This window comes from Nothoprocta perdicaria, unplaced genomic scaffold, assembly GCF_003342845.1.
Source record: "Nothoprocta perdicaria isolate Ctin4 unplaced genomic scaffold, notPer1 scaffold_187, whole genome shotgun sequence".
In the NCBI taxonomy this organism is placed as follows: domain Eukaryota; kingdom Metazoa; phylum Chordata; class Aves; order Tinamiformes; family Tinamidae; genus Nothoprocta; species Nothoprocta perdicaria.
Genome location: NW_020455060.1, coordinates 839,210 through 862,671, shown reverse-complemented (window position 1 = coordinate 862,671; position 23,462 = coordinate 839,210). Strand labels below are relative to the sequence as shown.

Here is a 23,462-nt window from a genome sequence, read left to right as displayed (position 1 = left end):
AAACCTCGCTCTGCGTGTTTCTTTTCCAAGCGTTGGAGCAATATGCTGTCCCCAGACCAGGCAATCTTTACAAGTATGTTATTCTCAGCTAGGTAGGTTTAATTTTGCTAACCTCCGAACCGCTTTTTAGAAAATAAATAGTTCTAACATAAAACAGAAATTCTTCTGCTTCTGCACGTAAATGCAGCATACGTCGAGGACAAACAAATGTGCTATTTTTCTCGTAGCTTAAAATCCAACCCGCTTTGCTCCCGAGTTCCCTACCCTTGGCTCCTTAAAGCCCGGCTGTGTTGCTGAGCTTGCAGAGCAGGTCAGCCCGTCCCGGTGCGAGGCACGGCCGCTTGCTGCGGAGCTGAGAACGGGGCCCGCAGGGCTCCCCCCGCCGCACAGCTCCCTGTTCACCGGCACCTTATTCCCGGCTCTTGGTGCTTGGGCTGACTGGGCTGCTTCTCCGTTTGGGAATAGGGGCATGACTTGAGTCCCTGCGCGCTCGCTGAGGTGCTGCTGTTAGGATACACGCAGTGCAGCAGGTAACGCGTGACAGCACCAGGGAACACCCCCGGGCCTTTGCTGGCCCTCGGCACAGCCGCTTTGCTAAAGCAGAAACCCCGCGGCCGTCGGGACGCGCTGCCCGTTCCGTGCCCCCGGCCCTGCCTCGAGAGCCTTCCCGGCCCCGCCGAGCCCGTCGGCTCTCCGAGCTGCTCCGAGCATCCTTCGTGCAGAGCCGTTGCGGTTGGGGCACTGAGGCTCGGGGGCTTTTCAGCTCAGTCTCAGCTTGCCCCGCTTTCTGCTGGTGGCTTTTTGCCCCCCAGGGCTGGGGATACCCCTGCCCTGCTCCCGGGATCGTCCGCTGGAGTAACTGCAGCAACGTGAAGCCAGGATGCGGCCGCTTGAATCGGAGTAACAAGAGGTTAATGAGTCGCTAAAGTATGCACCTGATGTCAAAAAGTGCATTCTGCAGGCTTTCCAAGTCTGTAAATACCCCAAATCCCGAGTAATTGGCGCTCCCAGCTTTCTATGAACGGAGCCCGAGCAGCAGCGCTGAAATATGACAGGCGCTGCGTTGAGTTTTGTTTGTTTAACTTTTCTTTTAGACAGTGTGATGCTCTAACCCTCTTCCTGCTTTTACTCTGTAAACACTGCGTTGCTTTAATTATCAGCATAGAGAGCTCCAAGAACAATAATCTCCAATGTGCTGCCTGGCCTGGTGCCACTGGTGTTTCAGTGGAACAAATGGTCATTCATTTTGCAACACTTTTGAACCAAAATGTTTACATCACACGTTGAGCTCCACGTGGTGGGGTGGGGAGAGCAGGAATATTTTTGCAACACTTAAAGTTATGAGTGTTCTGAAATCTCTTGGCATTAGCAATATAAATTGTGGAATTGCAGCGAGTGTTTATGTGCTATAGGGGGAAGGTGTCAGGGATTTTTTGCTGCTGGGCTGAGGCAGGGAATGTGCTTGAGCTGGGTTTTGCTTGCTCTCAGTGGAAAGTTTCCTCAGACAATTTACCTTTTTCTCCAGTCAGGTCCTGCCTACCTATGACAGCTTGGACGAGCCATCTGTTAAAATCATGAGCTCCATATTTGCTTTTTCCCTAAATGTGGTCACCACCTTTTATATTACGGTGAGAAATCTCCCCTTTTCCCTCCTTGCCCCTCCAGAGCAATAGCCCTGACAGTTTCCCTGTGCCTGGGGCTGCTTCCTGGTATCCTGAAAGGTAAGTTGTTTTGCTGAAAGCCAAATGAGGAGGGAGGCGACGCTGTGAGCAGCGCAGGGGCGCGGGGCCCGGGTGCTCGGCCTCCTCGGAGGCCCAGCCTCGTGCTCCGCAGCCTGGAGGCTGCCGCCCGGCCCCACGCGGGGTCCAGGAGGGCTCCGTTTTGGCTTGCTGCAGTTGGAAGGATGTGGAGGAAGTTATGCGTCATAAAGCACCACTAAATAAAACAGTTAATTCCTGCGCCTCCTGGCCCTGCGAGCGAGGCTGCTGCTGTAGCTGTTACGGCTCCTGGCTGCCGGAGCTGGGTCTGTGGGGCTGGCAGGCGGCGCAGGGTCACCGCAGTGACCGTGTCCCTCATGGAAGTCCCCTCTGTTTCGCAAGAAACTTGCCTTTCTTTTAGGAAGGACTCACGGTTCTTTAGCTGTCCCTCTGAGGTTTTGGAAGTGTCGCAGCTGTGGCCCCTGGAGGGTCTGTGGAGGCTGCCCCATGGCTGGTTTTAACTCGGGGGACTGTGATCCACTCCAGCCTTTCCAAGGGAACACGTGTGGTAGGAATGGGCCTGGGAAAGGCCTCCGTGCGCTCACGTCCCCTCCTGTGCACAGGTTGGCTTCTTCGGCTACGTGAGCTACACCGAAGCCATCGCCGGCAACGTGCTCATGAACTTCCCTTCCAACCTCGTGACGGAGATGATCCGCGTGGGATTCATGATGTCCGTGGCAGTGGGGTTTCCCATGATGATTCTGCCCTGCAGGCAGGCGCTGAACACCCTTCTCTTTGAGCAGCAGGTAAGATGCTCTTGCGTGGAGACAGGCAATGGGCTGCCTCGGGGTGCATCTTGGAAACTCCCTTCTGGAAGGGCTTTGGTGACTCCCTGCCTTCAGCTGCTGGCCGGTGACTTTGGTTATAAAGTGGCTCCCTGCGACTCCGCTCGCAGCAGCCCGTGTCTGGCTCGTGGTGGATGCTCCCTGTTCAGAGGGATGGACTGCAGCTCGCAGCGAAGCGGCGAGTGTTTGTGTGCGGCAACGGAGCAGCAGGAGGCCCGTGGCACCCGTAGGTCCCCTGCAGAACGGTTCATGTGTGCTGCTCCGAGCTGCTCCCCTCTGCGGAGGCCTTTGTGGGCAGGAGTGCCAGGGCTGTGAGCTGGCACCGCTGTTCCCTCGCCCGGGACACGCGGCTCTGCAGGAACTCAGGCTCTCGCTCCCCGCTCTTGGGCAGCCTGGAGCTCAGGTGCTTCTCCCTTTCGGCAGCAGAAAGCAACATGGTTTTAGAAACAGAGGAGCCTCCTTGTTTCCCACTGCTCTGACTGGAATCCTTCCGCTGACCGACTCGGTCTTGCTTCGAGCGGAGCTCTAGCTTCTGTTCCTGGCCTCGGAGCCAGGTTCATTGCTTCCTGCTTCCATGTGCTTGCTCATTTCTCCTCTTATCCCAACCTTTGCACCTTCCTGGCCGTTTTCCCAAACAGCCTCCACTCAGGATGATGTCCCCGGGGCCGCCCTGGGATCCCTGTGTCCCACAGGGTCACCTTTCCCAGGGTCACATCTTCAGACGGCCTTTGTGACTGTAGTGGGTCTGTGTGATTGAGACTGTGGGTCCCTTGTGGCGGCAGCGCGCTCTGCTCTGTGCATTGTGCGGCAGCGAGCACGCCGACGGGATTCAGCAAATAACAGTAAGAGATTGTGGGAATGTTCTGAGCCCTTTGTGTATCCGCATAAATAGAAACCTCTTAGGGCAGGAAATAAAACTCGAGCAATTTATAGCTCTAAATCCTGCCACTTCTGCCTGTGAGAAGCCCCCGGCTCTTTTCTCACGTCGGGAGGGCCTGGGGATGGGGAAGGGCTGTGGGTGGAGGCAGCGGGTGCTGCAGGGGAAGCCTCAGGAGAGGTGCCGGTTCTCGCTCGTCGCCCCTCGGTTCTGAGCGTGTTTCGTGGCTCCCGGTGCCCGTCGGTGCGGGCAGGAGCTGCGGGTTCCCCAGGCCTGTAGGTTCCCTGGGCCCCTGCTCCCCGGCCAGGGGAGCGTGGGGACGGGACGGCCTTGGTGCCCTGTGAAGCCGGGGGTGACCCGCAGGGTGGCAGCTGGGGAGCGCTTTGCTGCAGGGCACACAGAGCTCCTTCCCCTCGGTGCCTTCTTCGTGCCCTCGGCTCTGGGGCCGGTGGCAGCAGCAGCCCTGGCTGGAGGGTCTGACCGCAGCTGGGCCCTCCACGCTTGGGACGGGGTGGGAACAGCAGCCTGGGCTTCGGGCCTCCCCTTTGGCCGCGGTTTGAAGGTCCGGGCTGTGGTTTCCTACGGGGGCTGCCCAGCCCCGTCTAGCTGCCCCTCTAGCCAAGACCTGCCCCAGCTCGGGCTCCTTGGTGGCAGAGGCTGCTGGCTCATTGCTTTTGAACCGTGCGGGTGCAAAGCAGGGGCTGAATTCTTCTTCTCTTCCAGCAAAAAGACGGTACCTTTGCTGCGGGCGGTTACATGCCCCCGCTTCGGTTTAAAGCCCTCACGCTGGCCGTTGTCTTTGGAACCATGGTAGGAGGCATCATGATCCCCAACGGTGAGTGAGGGGCTGGGGACGGCGCTCGGTGACGCGGCTGGTGCTGCGCGGTGGCGCCGGGCAGCGCTCCGGTCCCGCGGGCCCGCGCCGCGGTCACCCCGGGCACCGCACGAGGACCCTGCTGACTTCTCGTTCTCTCTGCCAGTGGAAACAGTCCTGGGCCTCACAGGTGCCACCATGGGGAGCCTCATCTGCTTTATCTGCCCGGCTCTCATTTACAAGAAGATCCACAAGAACGCGCTTTGCTCGCAGGTCAGTGCTCGTGCGATGCCGCATCCCCTGAGCCCTCTGCGGAGCCTGGGAACGAGCTCCCTTTGGCTGCAGCTGGGAGACTTCCCGGCAGCTTTTCCAGCCCCTTCCCGCCCCGGTGGGAAGCGCTGGCTTGTGGAGGGGCTGCCCCGGGCTGGCGGAGCCCTTAACGCAGGAAACGCCGTTCCCAGCCCCTCCGGTGGGATGAGGGGCGAACAGGAAACCCAGGAGCGAATAATCCTGGCACCGCAGCCTGCCCGGGCTGCGTGGAGCAAGCAGGGCTGCTCTGTGGTGTGCTTCTCACTGTTGACTCTCGGCTTTCTGGTTTCAACCAAAATAACAATAAAAAGGAACACACACACGGAGGTGGTGCTTCAGGAGCCGAGTTTTAAGAAATCGGGGTTGTTGGGAGGCTGTCGGAAGTTCAGCTTTCCCTTTTGCTCTCGTTTGAGTTGGCCTCCTCAGGGCCTGCAACAAGGTGCCTCTGCTAGGCTCGAGCTCTCTGGTGTTGCAGAGTTTTTGCAAGTGCTCCGTTCGTGCAAGCGCTTTGCGAGAACTGTGTTTTCTCAGAGCCGAAACGAGCCAGTTCTGTCGTTTCTACCACTAACTGGGTCGGTGGCCTTGCAGCGGGCCGCTCTGCCGGTACCGGTACCAGCCGAAGGCTTTCGGCAGGCGGTGAAGTCGGCAGCGGGACACCGGGACGTCTCTGTGGGTCCCACTGAACTAACGGCTGCTTCTGTGTTTAATGGCTTGCGGGTTTGCGAATGTACATGAAGTTTTTAAGCAGGGTGTATTTTTTTCTTTCCCTGTGCTTTCTCCAGCACAAGGAAATAGTCCAACTTTCCAGCTTTCACGCTGAATTCTGACGCTTTGCTCCTGACTTCCTTGACTGAAACCCTGAGCAGGGGCCTGAATGCCAGCCTGGGTTTTTCAGGGAAACAAAGAGCACTTTCAAGAATCGCTTTCTATTCCGGCTGAGCCCAAACGCTGCTCCGCAGCGCCTCGAAACTGAGCTTGGGATGTGCCCAGAGGCAGCGGCCAGAGCCGCAGGTGGAGAGCGGGGCCCTCCCCGTGCAGGCCTGGAGCGCTGCTCCCGACCCGGGCGAGGGGGATGTTTGTCCTGCCGAAATCCCCGGCGAGGATCGCGCCTTATCGGAGGCATCAGCCCCGCGGTCCCCGGCGCTGCCAGCGAGCTGTGCGGCGCTCTCTGGGTGATGCATGGCCTGTCAGGCCGGCATACCTGCCTTGACTGATGCTGCAGCGGGGCACAGCTGCCCCGCCGTGCACGCTGCCCTGCCCGCGCTCGCAGGCTGCATTCGGGGCCCTCCCTCCTCTTGCTGCTGCAGAGACTCGTTTATTCCTTCCCTGCAGCTCTGTCTTTGGCCTCCTCCTCCTTTCCTGCTCTCTTTGATCAGGCACTCCATCAAGAGGTGCTCCCGTGGAAAGGGAGAGGGGAGAAGGGGCCAGCTCTGCGCTCCGTCCCTGCCTGCCTTGCCCTGCCTAAACAGCATACGTGTCTTAATCCTTAAACTTGCTGCCGAGCATTGACCTTCTTGCCTGCCGCTCTCCCAAGTTCTCCCCTCCAGCCTGCAGGAATTATCTTGCCTCTTCCAGGGGTTTTCCATGCGCAGGTGAGAGCTGCCTGGTCTGTTCAGCTACTGTGCGGCAATGGGCACCTTACGGGGTGGCCATAGGGGAAGGTCAGTGTCACGGAGCTGGAAAGATGGTCTAAGTTTGGGTTAAAAACAGGAGAAGCGTTGAAATAGTGAGGAGTTAAGGAGCTTAAATCCAGGTATCCAGAGCTGGGCATGAGGCGGGGGAGAAGCCCCTCTGTGTGGCTGGCGTGGAGCGTGTCCTGTGGAGGTGCAGGGCCAAATCCAGCGCCCCGCGGGAGCCTCGAGCTTGGCCAGCCCCATGGAAGGTCGCCCGGAGGGCTGGGAACAGGCGTGGACTCCTGGCAGGAAGGTGTGGGCATCCCACTGCAGACACGAGCCTGTCCAAGAGGCCCCTCCTAGGCGGAGCGTGAGTTGCTGCGGTCCCAGGTGGGAAGAGGAGCCGCGGAGAGGTCGGGAGCTGCCCCTGTCGCGGTGCTCGCGTGGGGACGGGAGGGGAGAGCCCCTGTCCCGGGCTCACGGGGGTCCACGGCACCCCGGCCGCAGCGAGGCAGCCAGCGCGCTCCTGCGATCCCTCGGGATCGCTGTGTCCCGAGGAGCATGGCACGGGAATGCCGCCACGCCGGACAAACGCAGCCTTCATTCCTGCCGCCAGCCCAGGAGGCGAGGAGAGGAGACAGCCGCAGCTGAGGACACTACTGCACAAAGTTCAAGCCCTCTTCTGGGAGGAAGGATGACCGAGGGAGAGCAACCAGCGGAGGAAGCGGACGTGCACAATTCCGTTCCAGAATTCCTGCCTGCGCTTGGATGCTCCTCCCGGGAGACGGGCCTCTTGCCTTGCTGACCTGTGCATGAGGAGAGGCTGCAGCAGAGGTGTCCATGTCCAGAGGGGCCCCTGGAGAAAGGTCTCTGCTCCCGTCCGGGGCTGCGGGGGCGGCTCTTCCTGCTGAGGCAGCTTTGCTGCGCTCCGCCTGGCTCCGGGAAGGCTGCGCAGCCCAAGGAGCTGCAGGATGGAGAACAACAAAAACCTCTTTTAAGGCTCCTAGTGCTGGGAGCTGAGCTCTGGCAGCAGGAGCCTTCCGAAATAATGAGTTCACTCTCAGCCTGAGAGCGGCCTTTGCTCCAAGCCGCTGCCCTGTGTGCGCGGAGGCTTCAACCCGCGCGTGCCGCATGGTGCTGCAGCCCCTGCCCTTCTCCTCGCGCCCCTGCTCTGCTCTTGGGCCGCGCTGCTGGGGCTGGGGGCTCCTCTGCCCGCCCTGGGTTTCCGGAGCCGCCCGGGCTCAGCCGGCATTCCCGCTCCTCCGCCTGCTGGCCATCGGCCTCGGAGCCCCCGAGCACAAGCTGCCTGTTCTTGCGTGTCAGGGCATCTCCGTGGAATTTGGCCGGATCGCGGCGCCCGGGGCCGGGCCGCGGCTGCTGGGGTGGGTGAGAGCGGGCGGCTGCCCGGGCTGCCTCCGAGCAGCCTGCACGTGAGCCCCGAACGTTCAGCAGTCCAAGGGCTTCCCAATCCAAGATGTTCAGCTCTGTGGTTCCCCGCTAAGGGTTAGATAAGAAACAACAAAAATCCACTTAACACATTTCACGTTTTCAGCTGTTTCCTACAGTTCCCTTCTCTCCCCCGTGGCTCCTAGTTCCTGCAGCCCCAGAACAGACCCTCTCTGTGGAAACGCCTTTCCTCTCCGTGTTCCTGGAAGGGCTCGCACGGCCTGCTAGCCACAAAACCCGTTTCTGCAGGGACTGGGCTGCTGCGAGGAAGGAAGCAGCGAGCTGCGGGCCGGGGCCGAGATGTGCTGACCGCGCTGCGGCCTGGCCAGCGCCGCGGGATGTCGGCCGCTGTCCGCGCGGCCCGCACCGCCTTGTGGTGGCCGTTCCTTTCAGCATCCCTGGGATGTGGCCCGTGCTCCCTGCGCGTCCCGCCGGCCCTGCCTGCCTCCCTGCCCGCCGGGGCTGCCAGGGAAGGGGCTCTGCGGGGCCGCGCTCGCCGGCGCTGCCGCCCCGTGCAAGAGGGAGAGCAAAACGTTGGCTTCTTGTCGCCCCGGGGTGCCAGCACCTCCACCTCCGCATCCAGTCTTGTTTCCTGTGTTTCCTGTCCCTAGTCCTGCAGTCGTTCCTGTTTTTCTCTGGAGTGCTGAGTTGTGTCCCTTTGTCGCGCTGGGTTAATCGGTTCTTAAACGTTGCAGGACGGGGCTTTTGCAGGAGCGGGGAGCCCCAGGACATGGTCCTTGTACCCCTGGCACCGCGGCACGAATCAGAAGGACCTGGGCACTCTGCATTGAACCTCTCCCAGAGGGGACAGGCAGCTCCGTGGTTGACTTCCATGGGACAGCAACACTGTCTTGGAGCAAGGAAGGGGCTTCCTTTTGCAGGTCGAGGCTTTGAAGTGACTGGCTCTGGAGCAGGCAGGGCAAGTTGTTCCCGTTGGGCACGTGGGGAGAAAAGCAGCGTCCTCCGTGCACGAGCCTGCAGCCAGCAGGCACCGAGCAGGACGGAGCCGGGAAGAGCCGAGTGGAGGAAAGGGACAACGCAGCTCCTGGCCTCGGAGCAGCAGAAAGGAGCCGGAGCGCGGCGGAGCAGGATGTGCTTAAAAGGAAAAGCAATTCCTGCATAACGAATAGCAGTCTTTTGCCAGCGTTGGGCTTCTCGGCTTTGCAGCGACGCTCGGTTTGGCGTGGGATCATTCCTGTTGCTCGCGTGGCCTCGTGCACCTTTGTGCGGAGAAGCTTGCGGGGAGACCTGGGGCGCTGGGGAGGGCGCAGCTGCTTTGTGCGCCGTCTCCAACGCGGCGATTCTGCGACCAGCCTTTCACAGCACTGTAGAGTCGTTGAGTGCAGCCCAGGTTCCACGAGAAGCCCTTACTGTGACAATTGCTGTGATTAACTAGGTAAAAATAATATATGGGAGCTTAAGTGTTGCCAGTGGGTGTTGTGAGCCCACGGCCCATCCCCTCGGCCCTTTGCTGGGGCAGCAGCCAGGCCTGGGCAGCTGTGCCACGCGGGCAGTGAGTCCTGTGCCCGTGTTGCTCCTGCGCGCCCTCCTGCTCGTCCTTCCTGCGTTGTCCCGTGAAATGCCAGCACTTCCAGGGAGTTCTTTAAAAATCAGAGGTGTAGATCTTCTTATTCTCTTGTAGAATTAGATCCTGTGGGGTTTTTTTTTTTTGTCTTTTCACAATGACAGAATTAGAAATGTGCCTTTTGGTGGTGTTTTCCTTTCTAAGTTATAGAACTTGAGAGTTCTTCCCTTCTCAGGATACGGATTCCATCCTTTTTTTTTTTTTTCTTCCCCTATTTGGTCTCAGCTCTTTGGAAATCAGCAGGTTGCTTCTTATCGGCTTCTCGGGCACTAACCACGAGGACCCTGTGAAGGTCTTGTTCTCAAAAATAAGATTTTATAAACAATTCACTAGAAACATGGCTAGGCCGTAAGCAGATCAGGCTGCTGTTCTCAGCTGCATCTGCTGTAGCCGCTGAAAAATACCAGGGAATGAGTCTTTGCAGCTGGACCCTTGTCTACCAGGTGCATTTTACTGTTCCTATTCCTTGCCCCCACTTGCTTCCGAGCCCTTCGGAGAGAGGAGTCGTCTTTTCAACAGCTTCCAGCATCTGAAGTTATTGCTTGCTCGTATCTACATCCAAACACAAGCCTCGGCCAAGAGCTACTGTTGCTTCCCTTCCACCTCTTCAAATTCTCCGCGGTCGCGTCTCTTGCGGCCGCGTGCAAGAGCCCCGGGGCTGTTTGGAGGTGCTGCTGGGTGCAGGGCAGCGCCGCTCGGCTCGCGGTGTTAACGATGCCCTGCTGCCCCGTGCAGATGATACTGTGGATCGGCCTGGGAATGCTGGTCATCAGCACGTACACCACGCTGACCGCCACAGAGGACACCCCTGCGAGGACGGACGCCGTGGGACTGGAGCGCCTGGAAGGGGAGGAGACCAGGATGGACCCGGATTCGGTCAAAATGCCAGGTATGTGTCCGAGACCCCCACGCCAGAGCCTGGTCTCTGCGGGGAACAAGCCCTGTGCTGGAAGCAGAGTTGTTTCCAGGCATCTCCGTGCGTCTGTAGAGCATCCCAGAAGCTTTTCCCAAGAAAAAGATGTGGCTTTGCCTTCTGGAAAGGCCTGGTGGCATCTCCGAGGGTGTCCTTAAGAAAGGAGGGTCCCTGGGTTGGCTGGGACCCCTCTAATGACAGAGCAGAGAGGTGCCCGTGGGGCCACCCCAAGCCCTGTGCCCGCCACCCATGCGCCCTTCCTGCCCGCGCCTCTGCTAACCAGCCCTTTGCTGCGCTCCAAGGTATGTAAATTTATGGGCGCTGAGGTTTTTTTTGGTGGTGAGGACATAAATTTGGGGTTGGTTTTAGCTCTGACAAAGCCTGTGATTACGCCTCAGCTTTGTTTACTGGCTCGCGTTATTTATTATTTGTTTACTGTGGCCGCTGATAGAATTACGGCCGAGGCCTCCCTTGCCCAGCTGCAGGCTCGCCGTGCAAGGCCATCGCTAGCAGGTGTCGCCTGACCCTGGGCTGCCCCTCATCTCTGTCCTGCCTCTTTATGTTATTTTGCTTTGGTTCTGCCCGGGGGTTTTGTTCTTTGCGGGGCCTTGAAATATCCTCGCCGAGATAGCGAACGGAAGCGAGAGAAGGGCTGTTTCTCCTGGAGATTATCCTCCTCCAGCTCCTGGCCGGGTTCCTGCCCAGCAGATCCGAGTGTCCCCGAGACCCCAGTGCTGTCTCCAATAATGTTCGGAGCTGCCGGGCTGCTCCGTGCCCACGGTGGGTTTTGTGCCTTGGCTCTAAGCGCTTCCACGGTGCCCTCTGCGGTGCCCGTGCGCTCGGAGCAGAGAGATGCCCCCATCCCCGCATGGTGCGCGCCTGGCAGGCCCGGGAGGAGGGATGCGGTGGGATTCTTCCGTCTCGGTTAATTTTGGAGCCGTAATGGCCAGAGAACAGCTGCGCGTTTCGGGAGGGGGTGCTGCCCACACGTGTGCTGCGGGCTGGGAAAGAAAGAGGTTCCAGAAAAGACGGTGCCCGCTGGAGCTGCTGAACCCGCTGTCCGCGGGGGCCGCGCGGCGGAGCGGGAGGCCCGGGTTTAACCCCCGCGCGCTCGGCGGCCTCGGCCCCGCGCCCTCCTCCTGGGTGAGATGATCCCACCTCGAGGCAGGCGCTGCCGGTGCTGCCGCCCCGGTGCCGGCCGCGCTCCCGGGCACCTTCCTGGTGCAGCCTCCGCTTCCCGCCCCGTGCACTGGAGCCGCTGTGCCCTGGGAAGCGGAGCCAGGCTCGGAGCCTCGTCCTGCAGCGGGGCTTGGGCCCCTTCCCGCGTTTTCCTGGCGCTTTCCCATGTTTCCCTGGCCCGTGGGCGGCTTTGGGCACTCTGGAGGGTCAGCCAGCAGAACCGGGGGCTCCCTTTGCAGCCCCGCGATGGGGAACGTTGGAGCAGAGCCCCTGCGTGCGGCTGCGCGTGGAGCAGCGCCGAGGGGCCGCCTGCGAGAGCGCAGCAAGGCAATTATCCATTTAAAAAAAAAAAAGCTAATTAGGCAATTTCTCTCTGTATGCGAAAGCACCCTCGAGGGCCTCACGGGGCGGATTAAGGTTTTGTAATATTTTTCGGCTCCTTACTCGATGGTTGGTGCTTCGCTTTCCCCTTGCATCGTACGACCTCCGCTACCGAGGCCGCGGTTGGGGCGCCCGCGCGTGGGGCCCCGTTGGCAGCAGCGGGGGGCAGCTGTTAATAGCGCCCGTGGCACAGAAAGGGACCCGCGGCCGCGTCCTCGGGGTCCGCCCGTACCCCGGGAGGCAGCTGCGAGCTCCTTTCGGGAATGCCGTTCGGTGACCTGGCGGAATGCGGAGCCGCTTGGGCCGCTGCGGGCAGGCGGCTCGGCGGGAAGGGCCGCGCGCCCGGGCACGGGCAGAGCCCTGCGGCAGCACGGGGGGACGGCGCCGCGGCCCCTAACCCGCTCCGGACACGGCCCGCGGCGCCTCCGAGCTCCTCGGCACGCAATCGCGGCCGTTTGGGATCCCAGCTTAGAGGGAGCTGAGGCACCTGCAGTGTCAGACTGTAGTGTCCCGTGTCCTTTCACATGCTAGCAGTGGAGACCTCGTTGTGCACACAGGTGTAGCCAGGAAATGGTTTCTTTTCCAGCCTTCTTTTCCAAACAAGGTGTGTGTCCTGCAGGCGCAGGAGCAGCGATTTGCCTCCAAGGCGAAGAAGGGCCAGGGCGGCTCTACCAGCGCTGCGCCAGGGAGCTCTGGCGGCCTCTCCGTGCCTGCTGTAAAGTCCAGCGCTGCTCCTAAAACATGAGGGGACACAGCCCTGGGCGCCTGCAGCCTTTATTGCACATCCTGCGCAAAGCTGTGCTCTGCGAACCGCACACAGCCCCTTACAGATTTCCATGCAGCTTGAGAGGCCGTTAATTCACGCCCCGATGATGAACTTAATTTTGTTTCCTGCTGAGCAAATGACGGCTCGGAGGCAACTTTGCCTTATTATGGTGCGGAGGTTTGGGCTTTGTTTGGGTTTTGCTTCTGTCTCCTCGCGCATTGTTTTCGAGAGGCGGCTCGCGCTGTGATTGATGCTTCCCGGGGTGGGAGGCCGCCGAGTCTCCGTCCTTGGAGATGCTCTGGACACGATCGTGTGCCGGGCTCGGGGCTGGGCTGCTGGGTGGGCTCCAGGGGGCCCTTCCATGGTGCTGGGCACGGGATCTCCCCCAGGGACTTGGTGTCTCCCCCAGGGACTTGGTGCCTCCTGGCTCCGTGGTGGCTTCGCCCACCACCCCGTGCACGTTGGACGGGGTCCCCTGGGAGACAGAGGAGCTTCTGCTGCTTCTGCTTTCCCGTGTGCATGGCGAGCGCCTCACTGGTCTCTTGCTCTTGAACAGCATCGTGTTGCTGGGTGGCCTCTGCGGTTCCTGGCTGTGCTGGGACTCCGGGTCCCTCTGCTCCGGGGTCCCGGGGGCGCCTCTGAGCGTGGCCGCCTCCTGCAGCAACGCCCGTCACTTGTGGCCGTGAAGCCAAACTTCAGCTGGGCACAGCCAGGCACCCCCTCCCCAGGACTCGCATCCCCTCCCCAGGGCCCTTCCCGACTCGCGGAGCTCCGCGCGCTCCCTCCGTGAGCAGAGACCCGCGGGCGCTAGCCGGGAATTGCACGGAAAATCCAGGCTCTTTCCCCTCGCGTCATCGGGGGTGAAGCCAAGGAGCCGGGCGCAGCACTCGAGGCCAGAGATTCCAGGTTCCTGGACAAGCGCTGGGTAGTTCTGGCACTGCTCCCTCTGGGCCAGGATTTCGTTCTCCTTTTTCCCAACTTGGGTAAGGCCCACGCAGCTGAAGCTGTGGCAAGCCCTTCTTTCCCATGAGTTCATCTTGTAATAAATCGCACCAGCCCTGCAGAGGGGGAGGAGAAAATTGAAAGATGTTTATAGACTTAATTCCCCAAAGGAAATCGCATGGGGGAGGACAAACGGGGGGAAGAGTTGGGAATTTTTTTCATTTTGTCGGAGGAGATGCATTTTTTGAGTTTGCTGGATGGAAAACAAGCCGCAGTGCAGCTCAGTGCTGGGAACCCGTTCGCTCTCCTCGGCTGCTTTCCTGCTGCGGGCGACGTGGAGGTCGGGGAGCCGGGTGTCCGATCCCAAGCAACAAGCTGGGAATTCTGCCTGGATACCCCTGGCTGAGCCCAGCTGCGCGTTTCACTGAGATGTGTCGTGCAGAAACACCCGGTTTCTTAAGTAAGAAACCATGAGATTTCCCCCATGTGGCTTGGGAGTTTGTTCCAGCGGTTGTTCGATGGCACTGCGGAAACTTGGTGCCTCTCCCGGGCTGTGCAGCTCTCCTTCCTCCCTCGTTTGACCATCCTGGAGCAAATGCCCTTGCACAGAAAGGGGAGAGGGGAAAGGCCAAAGCAAGACCCTGAGCTGTCCCCGGGCAGGGCAGCAGGGCTCTGGTGGTGGCTCCGGGTCCCTCTCCTGCCCTGCTCCGGGTCCCTGTCCCGCCTTGCTCCGTGCTCGGAGCCGGAGCCCGGGTCGCTGCTACCACCTGGCGGCTCCGGCTGCAGCGGCGCGATTCCCTCCCGCGGCACCAGCGCCAGGAAAACTGCCCGGGGGGAAAGGGCCAGAGCAGCCGCCCACAGCTGCCCCCGGCCTCCAAACGCAGGCAAAAGCAACGGGAACCCGCGCTCGCCTTGGACAACGGGGTTGCGGCAGGCGGAGAGGTTTGGTGGGTGGACAGCGCAGCCGTGTGTGACCCCGTCCCGTAACCGTCCTGCTTTTGCAGACCAGAAGCCGGTGGTCGAGGAGCCAGAGGACGACCGTGACAAACCAAAGCTGCTGGACGAGAAGGAGGAGATGGAGCAGCCGCAGATCAAGGTGCCCATGGAGGTGCCCGAGAGAGATGAGGAAGGGGAGAAGCTACAGGAGCAGGTGCAGCTTGACCGCCCTGACCAAGGTAAAACGGCGTCTGGGGAAAGGGCGTCAGCTTTGGGGTGGGGAGGTGTATTTTAAAGCAAGGCCTATAGCGTTATTTAAGGAAAGACCCCAATCTGCCGTTCACCCTGTGCTCTGGGCAAGGCTTAGCGGGTGCTGCTCATGTCAGCGAGGCAGCCTGCGCGTGGGGAAGCGGCTGCAGCCGCTGGGACGGGCGGGTGACACGGGGGCCCCCTGCGCGGAGCCCCCTGACGCTGCCTGCCCCCAGGCATCGCCCTGCCCGTCGGGGAGGCCCATCGGCACGAGCCGCCCGTCCCGCACGACAGAGTCATCGTCGACATGGGCCGCGAGCGGGAGGAGTCCGACGAGAACAAGGCGGCGCTCGGAGAGGCCGGTGAGGATCTCAAGGCAGCGGCACGGGAGCCAGCGGAGCTGGGGCCCGGGAAAGAGGCGCTTGGCCCGAGACAAGAGGTGGAAGAAGCGGCCGCGGAGAAGCCGGCGCGGGGAGGGACCGAGGAGCCTGCTAAGCACGCGAAGAAGGCGCTGGAGGTGAGCGTGCGGCAGGAGGGCGGGCTGCCGCACAGAGACCCGGAGCCGGGCGAGCGAGCGCTGGGAGCCCAGGCACACGCTGCCGCGCTGGACGGCGAGAAGAAAGCGGAGGCCGCGGGTGACAAGGAGAAGTCCAAGGTGCAGCCGCCCCGGGAAGCAGAGGAGGCTGCGAAGGAAGCTGAGCCCGGTAAGCTCCCCCGGCGTGCCTCCCCGCCGCAGATTCTCCTCTTATCCTGTAACCTCTCCCTGGCGACCGGGCAATTTGGTTATTTCCACCTGCATCCCAGGGATTCCTTTTAATTTCACAAGATGAGCACGTGCGTGCGCACAGCCCCTTCAGCAGCTGTCGGGGAAGGGGAGGAAGCTGGTGGCTTTGACAGCTACTACAATACCTGTCACGCAGTTGTTTGCTGGCCCCGTAAATGTCAGGTGCCGGGCTGTTCCCGCGTGCCTGTGAGCTCACCGGGGACGCGGAGCTGGGAGAGCTTGACAGGTAACACATTGCTAAGTGCCCATCTAGAAGCTGGTTCGAACAGTCCTTGCATTTTAATTGGCGCAGGTAGTTAGCACTGGCTCGCTGCCATGAGTCTGTAAGATTGTTAAATATTTTTTTATTGCTTCCCTCACAGTTATTGGGTTGAATATAAACTGTGCTGGCTGGGGAGGGGAGGGATGAGGTGCTGGGGAGCGTGTGGACCTGCTGCAGGGCTCCGCTCTGCTCATCCGCAGGGCAAAGGCAGGAGCTGCCCCCGGCAGCCGGAGCAGAGCTGGCCCAGGCCCAGCAGCCGGAGCAGAGGGAAGCCCGTGACGCCGAGGACAAGCAGCCCGGGAATGCCGAGAGCAGAGCGGAGGGGGAGAGCAGAGTGGGAGGTGAGAGCAGAGCAAGGGCGCACGCGGGCCCTGGGGCGCCCGGCGCCCTCCAGGAGCACGGGGCTGTCTCCCGGCGGGCCGCTCTCCTTGGCTCCGGGCAGCATGTAGCTTTGGGCCCTCCTCACCCCGGTGTCTGCGGATTCCTGCCCGTCTCCAGCAGGCTGACGCCCCGGAGAGGCTGGCGTGGCCCAGGCGAAGTCCCTGGCCCGGCCCACGTGGGGTGTGAGTCCCGCAGGAATCCAGCCCATGGAGCAGGAGCGGCCGGAGCCGCCCGGCACTGTGACCCTGTGCGTGGCCCTCGCTGGCGCTGGGCGCGCTGCCCTCCCCCTGCCCCTCACTAGGGCACGGGGCAGATGCCCAGGACCCATCGTGGGGTCCCAGGCTGCTCTCGCTCCCCTGGGGTCTGGGTGCGTTTCCACGCACATGCGACGGAACAGACCCAGACAGAGCGATGCCAGAGTCCTTGTGTGTCCTGGCTGCTCTGCGGCTCTCGGTGGGTCGCGTTCCCTTCCATCTGCTGGCTTATTTATTTATATTTTATTTCAGAAGCAGGGCAGCCAAAGCTGCTCGATCACGCGGTGCTGCTGCAGGTGATCAAAGAACAGCAGGTACAGCAAAAGCAGCTCCTCGATCAGCAAGCAAAGCTGCTGGCCGTGATTGAAGAGCAGCACAAGGAGATCCACCAGCAAAGGCAGGAGGAGGGAGGGGAGGAGAAGCCAAAGCAAGGTAAGGAGGCTGCCAGGGAGCCTGGCTGCTGGGAGAGCTTTAAAATCAGCCTGGGAGGGATCTGGTCCCTCTGGCACGTGGCGGGATCCGCTCTGGATCTGAGTGACCGTGGCCTGTGACGCAGGGACCCATCCGTGGGGGATGCTCTTCCTCCCAGCTCAATGAATCCTCCCGCGTGCACCCTGGGGCTCTTCCCTCCCGTGTTGCGGGCGATGTGGCGGTGGGAGAACCGAGGCCGTTACCAATCGTGGAAAACACCGCCTTGCCTTTCCCCCTTGCAGCGGAGACGCAGCCGGAGGCGGCGGGGCCGCGGAGCCGGGAGGAGCAGGGCCTGGTGGAGCAGCGCCGCGAGGGCCCCCACGGCCGCCGCCGGCCGGGGCCGCCCCCCGAGGACGCGCAGGAGGAAACGGACGGAGACGGCAAAAAGGCGGCGGAGAACGAGGCTGCCCTTCCCGGCGCGGCCCAGCGCCTGCCAGCGGCCAGAAACCACCTAGAAAAGAAGCCCTTGGCAGAGAATCCGGGAGGGGACGAAGCCAACGCTGGAAGAGGCGTCCATGAGAAAAACGTCCTGAAAGCTGCGGAAGCAGCAACAGCTCCCGTCCAAAGAGAACAGCTCGGGGCTGCCAGAGTTCAGGGAGTAGCGGGAAGGAGCCTGGAAAGGGACGCAGGAACAGACCTGAAAGCCAAAGCGCGGAGCCAGGCGGAGGCCAAAGAGCTGGCGCCTGCGCCGGGCTCCTCGAGCACGCGGCCCGTGGCGGGGAGCGAGCAGCGCGTGCGGGAGGCGCGCGGGGCGCACGGCCGCCCCGCCGGCAAGGGTGCTCCGCGGGAGCGGGCGGACGTGCCGCGGGATGCCCAGGAACAGCCGCTGGGCAAGCAGAGCCGTGCGGACGGCAGCCTCGCCAAAGAGGCCGGGAGGAAGCCGGGCGCCGAGGACGCTGCCGCCCAGCAGCCCGAGAATGGAGCGGCCGCCCACGGGGACCAGCAGCAGGACCGCGACGTCAAACCGAACCGGGAGCTGAAAGAGCAGGCGGACCTGGATCTGCGCCGCAGGAGACGGGAGCTGCTCCCTCACGAGGAGGAGGAGGAGGAGGACGGGGAGGCTGCGCGCGGGGCGGGCGTCCTCATAGGGCTGAACCCGCTGCCCGACGTGAAGGTGAACGACCTGCGCAGCGCCCTGGAGACGCGGCTGCAGCGCGTGGCCGAGGGCGCTCCACGTGCCGCGCAGGTGCCGCGCGCGGCCGGCGCCGTGTGAGCCCCGCCACGGCCCCGCTCCCCTCGAGCGGCTCCTCCCGGCCGGGCCCTGCGCCCGGGAACGGCGCCCGGGGCTCCGCGGTGCCGGCGCCTCCCCACGTGCGCCAGGCAGCCCTGGGAGGACCCCCGTCCTGGGGCTCTCCGAGGCCGCCCTGCAGCTCGGCCTGCTGCCGGGCCGCCTTCCCAGCCCCGTTCCGAGCCGGTTGCCTTCTCCGTGCAGATCCCATTGCCCCGCCAGGGCTGGGCCGGCTCCTGGGAGGCTCCTGCGGCGGATGCAGCGTCCGGGGGGCTTCGCTCCGCGTTGGAGACGCATCCTGCTCCAGCCGTGGAGCCGCCAGCCTTGCATGTTTAGGGGTAGTTGTGATTTAGGAACTAGTTTAGCAGAAACGCTGCCTTAACCCGGCACAACGGCTGCTGTTGTGCTGCCTCGTCCCAGGGATCCAGCTGGCCGGCCACACACTAGCAATAAGGGGAGCTCTGCGCTCCCCGCCTCGCCGGACGCTTGCGCTCTCATCTGTGCTTTTAAGCTCGACTTCTCCTGCCCAAAGTGCATTACGAAGCTCAGCCTGGCGCTGCAGACTGCCCCCGAACCAGCCCCGCTTCCCGCAAGAAGTGGCTGCTGTTTGGGAGCAAAAAACGTGGCTCAAAAGGGTGTTCGGGGGGCTCGGCTCAGGCATCTACCTCTTCTCTGTGTGGCTCCGTGGAGCGGTTGTTGTGTGTGTTCTTCGCAGCCCATTTGGCCGTGTGTTTTACATCCATAGGTGTCAGTTCTCCGCCCGGTAATGTGTTTCATGAGCAAGAAAGGGAAAAACTTCCCTGGGAGCCCTCGTTTGTCCAGGCTCCCAGGCACGATTCATCCCTCCTCTTTATTTTTTTAACTTTTAAATCCTGACTTGCGAATGTAAGAAAGAGAATCCCAAAGCTCTCACTAGAACGGCTGAAACTTCCCAGCCTGGAGTCTGCAGACCTCATCACTGTGGTGGTTTTTATACCTGCAAGTGTCTTTGTGCTCCAGCCTCTCCGCGCTGGGATCCGGCGGCATTTCCCGTTACCAGGTGTGTGGAAGCGGCGCCCGGTTTGGGCGCTGCCTCCGGGCAGCTCCTTTGCTCCCGGCTGGCCGCTCCGGAGGCAGTGGGGCCGGGACCTGCGCCCGCCGCTCCAAGGACTCACCCTAATTCCATTCAAGTGACGCGGAGCCCCTGCGACCGCCACGGCCTTACCGCTGGGCCGCCCTGCCGTACGGCGAGCTGCTCCATTGCGCTGCCTCAACGCACAAAGCGCCCGGGCGGGATCCCGGGGGGCCCAGGGCCAGGCTGCTCCCCGTGTCCCGGGGCGCTCCGGAGCCTGCGCGAGTGCAGGGCGCCAGGAGGAGCCGGGAGCGGCGGCGCTCGGCGCCCTCGACGTGCCTGCGTGTGCAAAGGACCAAAGATGCTCCGGATGCTCCTCGGCAAATGGAGCCGGCAGCTGGAAGCCGCGGGGAGCAGCCCCTGTGGCGGCAGGGCTGGAGGGGAGGCCGAGCTCTGTAGATCAATAAAACAAGCTGAAGCATTTTCACCTGAATTCTTTGTTTAAAACAGGAAAGAGAAAGAGCAAAGTCCCCTTTTCCGCAGGGCGAGGACCCTGCCGAGCTCCGTACCTGCAGGGCGCCGCTCTGCCTAAGGAAATCGGGGAGCTTTACGGCTTCTCCGTGCCCTGAACCTCCCCCTGCTCCTGCCTCCCTGCTGCTGAGGGAGAAGGGAAGGATCCTCCTGCCCCACGGGGCCGGAGAGGAGGCTCCGGGAGAGGAGGCTCCGGGAGAGGAGGCTCCGGGAGAGGAGGCTCCGGGAGCAGCCAGGGGCTCTGAACCCGGGGGCGGGAGTGGCGGCCGCGTCCCGCGGGATGTCGATCCCGGTGCCCGCGCGGCCCCGGCCCCGCTCGGGGGTGCCCCTGGGCCCGGCGGCTGCAGCGAGCGCAGGGGCTCCCGCCGGCGGATCCGCAGCTCGAGGCCGGGGCGAGCCGGGATGTCGGGACCGCGTGATTAACTGGGCAGCGTTTAATTGAGCCGCGCTTTATTGAGCCGCACTTTATCGAGCCGCGCTTTATTGTGCGGACGTGGCCGGCAGGCCCGGCGCCCTCTCCTCGCGTTCCTCACGTCGCCGCTGTCTTCACCTGGGGAGAGAAGCGATGGGCGCGGTGCGGGGCCCGGGGGCAGCCCGGTCCGTGCAGCCCAGCCCGGTTCGTGCAGCCCGGCCCGGTTCGTGCAGCCCGGTCCGTGCAGCCCGGCCCGGTTCGTTCAGCCCGGTCCGTGCAGCCCGGCCCGGTCCGTGCAGCCCGGTTCGTTCAGCCCGGTCCGTGCAGCCCGGCCCGGTTCGTTCAGCCCGGTCCGTGCAGCCCGGCCCGGTTCGTTCAGCCCGGTCCGTGCAGCCCAGCCCGGCCCGTGCAGCCCGGTCCGTGCAGCCCGGTCCGTGCAGCCCGGCCCGGTCCGTGCAGCCCGGTCCGTGCAGCCCGCGCCGCCCGTACCGGCCGCGCCACGCAGGCGCGCAGCGCGCGGAACTCCTCGGCGCACACGTCCCGCCGCAGCTCCGCGCCGCGCGCCGCGGCGGCCGCCACGCAGCGCCCGTAGGCGGCGGCCTGCGGGGAGGGAGCAGAGAAGCGGCTGGGGCCCGGCCCCGCTGCGGCCCCGGCCCGGCCCGGCCCGGCCCCACCTGCTCCCCGCAGCCCGCCAGCCGCTCCGGGAGCCGCCGCAGCCGGGCCCGCGCGCGCGCCCACGCGCCCTGCGCCGCCATCGCCGCCGCGGCCTCGCGCGCCCCCATTGGCCACGCCGCCTGCTCGTCAAAGCGACGGCGCCTCTCACGCTCGGCGCTGTCGTATGCCCGCCCCTCCTGCGCGCGTTCATAGGATAGCTACTTTATCCGTCAAGGAACTGCTCTATGATTGGCTCCGATGTAAGGGCGTTGCCTCGCCCCTCGCAGTTGGCTTAGTTGACCGCCTGACACCGTGGATTGGTTACGAGTAGTGCCCGCCTACTGGACTCCCCCGCTGGCAGTTCTGATTGGCTGAGCTGCCCGTTGTTTACTTCCGCTCTCTCGCCCAGTCACAGCTGGCGTCAGTATCGTGGGACGCTTCCGCCCGGAGCTCCGCCCTCTCCCTTCTCTGATTGGCTGAGATAGGGCATCTCCCGCTTCCATTGGTGCTTGGCGTCTTCCGGAGGGCGGAGCCCCGAGGCCGCCGTGGGGTCGGGCAGGGACAGGCACCGGGAGCGTCATGGCGGCGCCGCTGCGGGACCGGCTGAGCTTCCTGAGCCGGGTACGGGCGGGCCGGGCGGGAGGGGCGCCCGCCGCCGTGACGTCACCCCGCCGTGACGTCACCCCGCCGCCGTGACGTCACGCAGCCCCTCCCCGCCGCGGAGACCCTCCTCCCCGTGCCCTCGGCCCCGCACTAGAGCCGGGCTCCCCCCACCGGGCCCCCCTCCCTCCTAGTCCCGGGGTCCCCCTGGTTCCGATGTCACCCGTTTCCGGGGTCCCCCTGGTCCCGGTGTCCCTGTGGTCCCAGTGCCACTCGTTACTGGTGTCCCCCCTTGCTGGGATCCCCCTGGTCCCAGTGTCGCTCGCTGCTGGTGTTGCCCTGGTGCCGGTGTCACTGGGTGCCGGTGTCACCCTGGTCCCGGCGTGTCCCGGCGTGTCCCGGTGTGACCCGGCGTGTCCTGGTGTGTCCCGGTGTGTCCCGGTGTGACCCGGCGTGTCCTGGTGTGTCCCGGTGTGACCCGGTGTGTCCCGGCGTGTCCCGGCGTGTCCCGGTGTGTCCCGGTGTGTCCCGGTGTGACCCGGTGTGTCCCGGTGTGACCCGGTGTGTCCCGGCGTGTCCCGGCGTGTCCCGGCGTGTCCCGGTGTGACCCGTCGTGTCCCGGCGTGACCCGCTGTGACCCAGCGTGTCCCGGTGTGTCCCGGCGTGTCCCGGCGTGTCCCGGTGTGTCCCGGTGTGACCCGGTGCCGCCGCTCGCGCCCCGTTGCAGCTGCCGGCGCTGCTGAAGGGCACCGCGGACGACGACGCGCCCTGTCCCGGCTACCTGCTGGACGACATCGCCCGTATCCTTGGGGCCGGGCGCGGGGGCTGCCGGGCGCGGGGGCTGCCGGGGTGCAGGGGGTGCTGGGCGCGGGTGCCGGGTGCGGGGGCTGCCGGGGTGCCGGGTGCGGCGGGTGCCGGGTGCGGGGCTCCCTGCGGCGTCTTCCCTAACCCGTGCGCCAGGGATCTCGCACGAGTCACCCGGCAGCAGCCAGTGCCTGCTCGAGTACCTGCTGCAGCGGCTGCAGAGCCGCTCGTGCCGCGTGAAGCTCAAGGTGAGCGGGGCCGGCGCTGGGTGCACCGCGCTGCATTGCGCCGTGCAGCATTGCACCATGCAGCGCCGCGCTGCATTGCGCCGTGCTGCATTGTGCTGTGCTGCATTGTGCTGTGCAGCATTGCACCGTGCAGCGCCGCGCTGCATTGCGCCGTGCTGCATTGCGCCGTGCAGCGCCGTGCTGCATTGCGCCGTGCTGCATTGCGCCGTGCTGCATTGCGCCGTGCAGCGCCGTGCTGCATTGTGCTGTGCAGCATTGCGCTGCATTGCACCATGCTGCATTGCACCGTGCAGCACCGTGCCGTGCTGCATTGCGCCGTGCAGCACCGTGCTGCATTGCACCGTGCGGCACTGCACCGTGCGGCACTGCACCGTGCAGCACCGTGCTGCATTGCGCCGTGCTGCACTGCACCGCGCTGCACCGTGCGCTCCCGGCCCTGCCCGCAGGTGCTCAAGATCCTGCTGCACACGTGTGCCCGGGGCTCGCCGCGCTTCGCGCTGCAGCTGAGGAGCAACGCGGCCTTCGTGCGCGAGGCGGCAGGTACCGGCCCGGCACGAGGCCCGCGGGGGGCACCGTGTTGGGGAACACCCCGCCGACGCGGCTGCACCCCACAGTGTTCACCGGACCCCCGGATCCCCTGCACGGCAACGGCCTCAACCAGAAGGTGCGGGCGGCGGCGCAGGTGGGTATTGCCATCATGTTCCCATTGCGTTCCCATCACATTCCCTCCGTGTCCCGGGCGGCTCCGCGCCGCTCCCGCCACGCGGCCCCTCCGTCCCCGCAGGACTTGGCCGCCCTGCTCTTCTCGGATGCTCCGCAGGCCGCGGCGCTGCCCGCCCGCCCGCTGCCCCCCGCAGGTAACGGCGCCGCGGGCGTCCCCAGTGCCTCGGGCTGCCGCTGGGCGCGTGAGGCCGCGGGCAGCGGCGCCAGAGCCCCCGGCGCTCCCTGAGGGCGCTTGTGCCCCCAGGGATGGGCTCCAAGTCCAGCAGCAACATGCAGGGATTCGGCTTCAGCAGCGACAGGGCCGGCCCCGGTGAGCTCCCAGTGCTGCTCGGTGCCGCCGCGCCACCGGGCTTTGCAAAGCCCTCCCTTGGGCCGGGCTCTGGGCTCTGCGCCGGGGCCGTTGCCGCCCGCCCGCCTCCCCGCGGGGGTCCCGCTGCAGCGGGGAGGCCCCTGACGTGCGGCCCCGCGCAGCCTCCGCAGGCGAGGCCCTGCTGAGCAGCCTGCAGC

General features: G+C 63.9%; 1 protein-coding gene across 1 annotated transcript in view; it reads left to right on the top strand.

Annotated features, from left to right (window-relative positions):
- Positions 1 to 23,462, top strand: part of LOC112945295 (putative sodium-coupled neutral amino acid transporter 10) — a 35,215-nt gene that overhangs the window by 9,470 nt on the left and 2,283 nt on the right. Inside the window, exons 7-22 of the mRNA XM_026036853.1 lie at positions 1,526 to 1,628; positions 2,321 to 2,503; positions 4,143 to 4,254; positions 4,400 to 4,506; positions 9,922 to 10,075; positions 14,372 to 14,542; positions 14,789 to 15,256; positions 15,799 to 15,939; positions 16,486 to 16,767; positions 16,947 to 17,711; positions 17,793 to 17,890; positions 21,908 to 21,980; positions 22,141 to 22,232; positions 22,679 to 22,772; positions 22,847 to 23,089; positions 23,200 to 23,265. Of these exons, the coding sequence (XP_025892638.1) occupies positions 1,526 to 1,628; positions 2,321 to 2,503; positions 4,143 to 4,254; positions 4,400 to 4,506; positions 9,922 to 10,075; positions 14,372 to 14,542; positions 14,789 to 15,256; positions 15,799 to 15,939; positions 16,486 to 16,767; positions 16,947 to 17,711; positions 17,793 to 17,890; positions 21,908 to 21,980; positions 22,141 to 22,232; positions 22,679 to 22,772; positions 22,847 to 23,089; positions 23,200 to 23,265 (3,152 nt within the window). The remainder of the gene's footprint in view (positions 1 to 1,525; positions 1,629 to 2,320; positions 2,504 to 4,142; positions 4,255 to 4,399; positions 4,507 to 9,921; positions 10,076 to 14,371; positions 14,543 to 14,788; positions 15,257 to 15,798; positions 15,940 to 16,485; positions 16,768 to 16,946; positions 17,712 to 17,792; positions 17,891 to 21,907; positions 21,981 to 22,140; positions 22,233 to 22,678; positions 22,773 to 22,846; positions 23,090 to 23,199; positions 23,266 to 23,462) is intronic.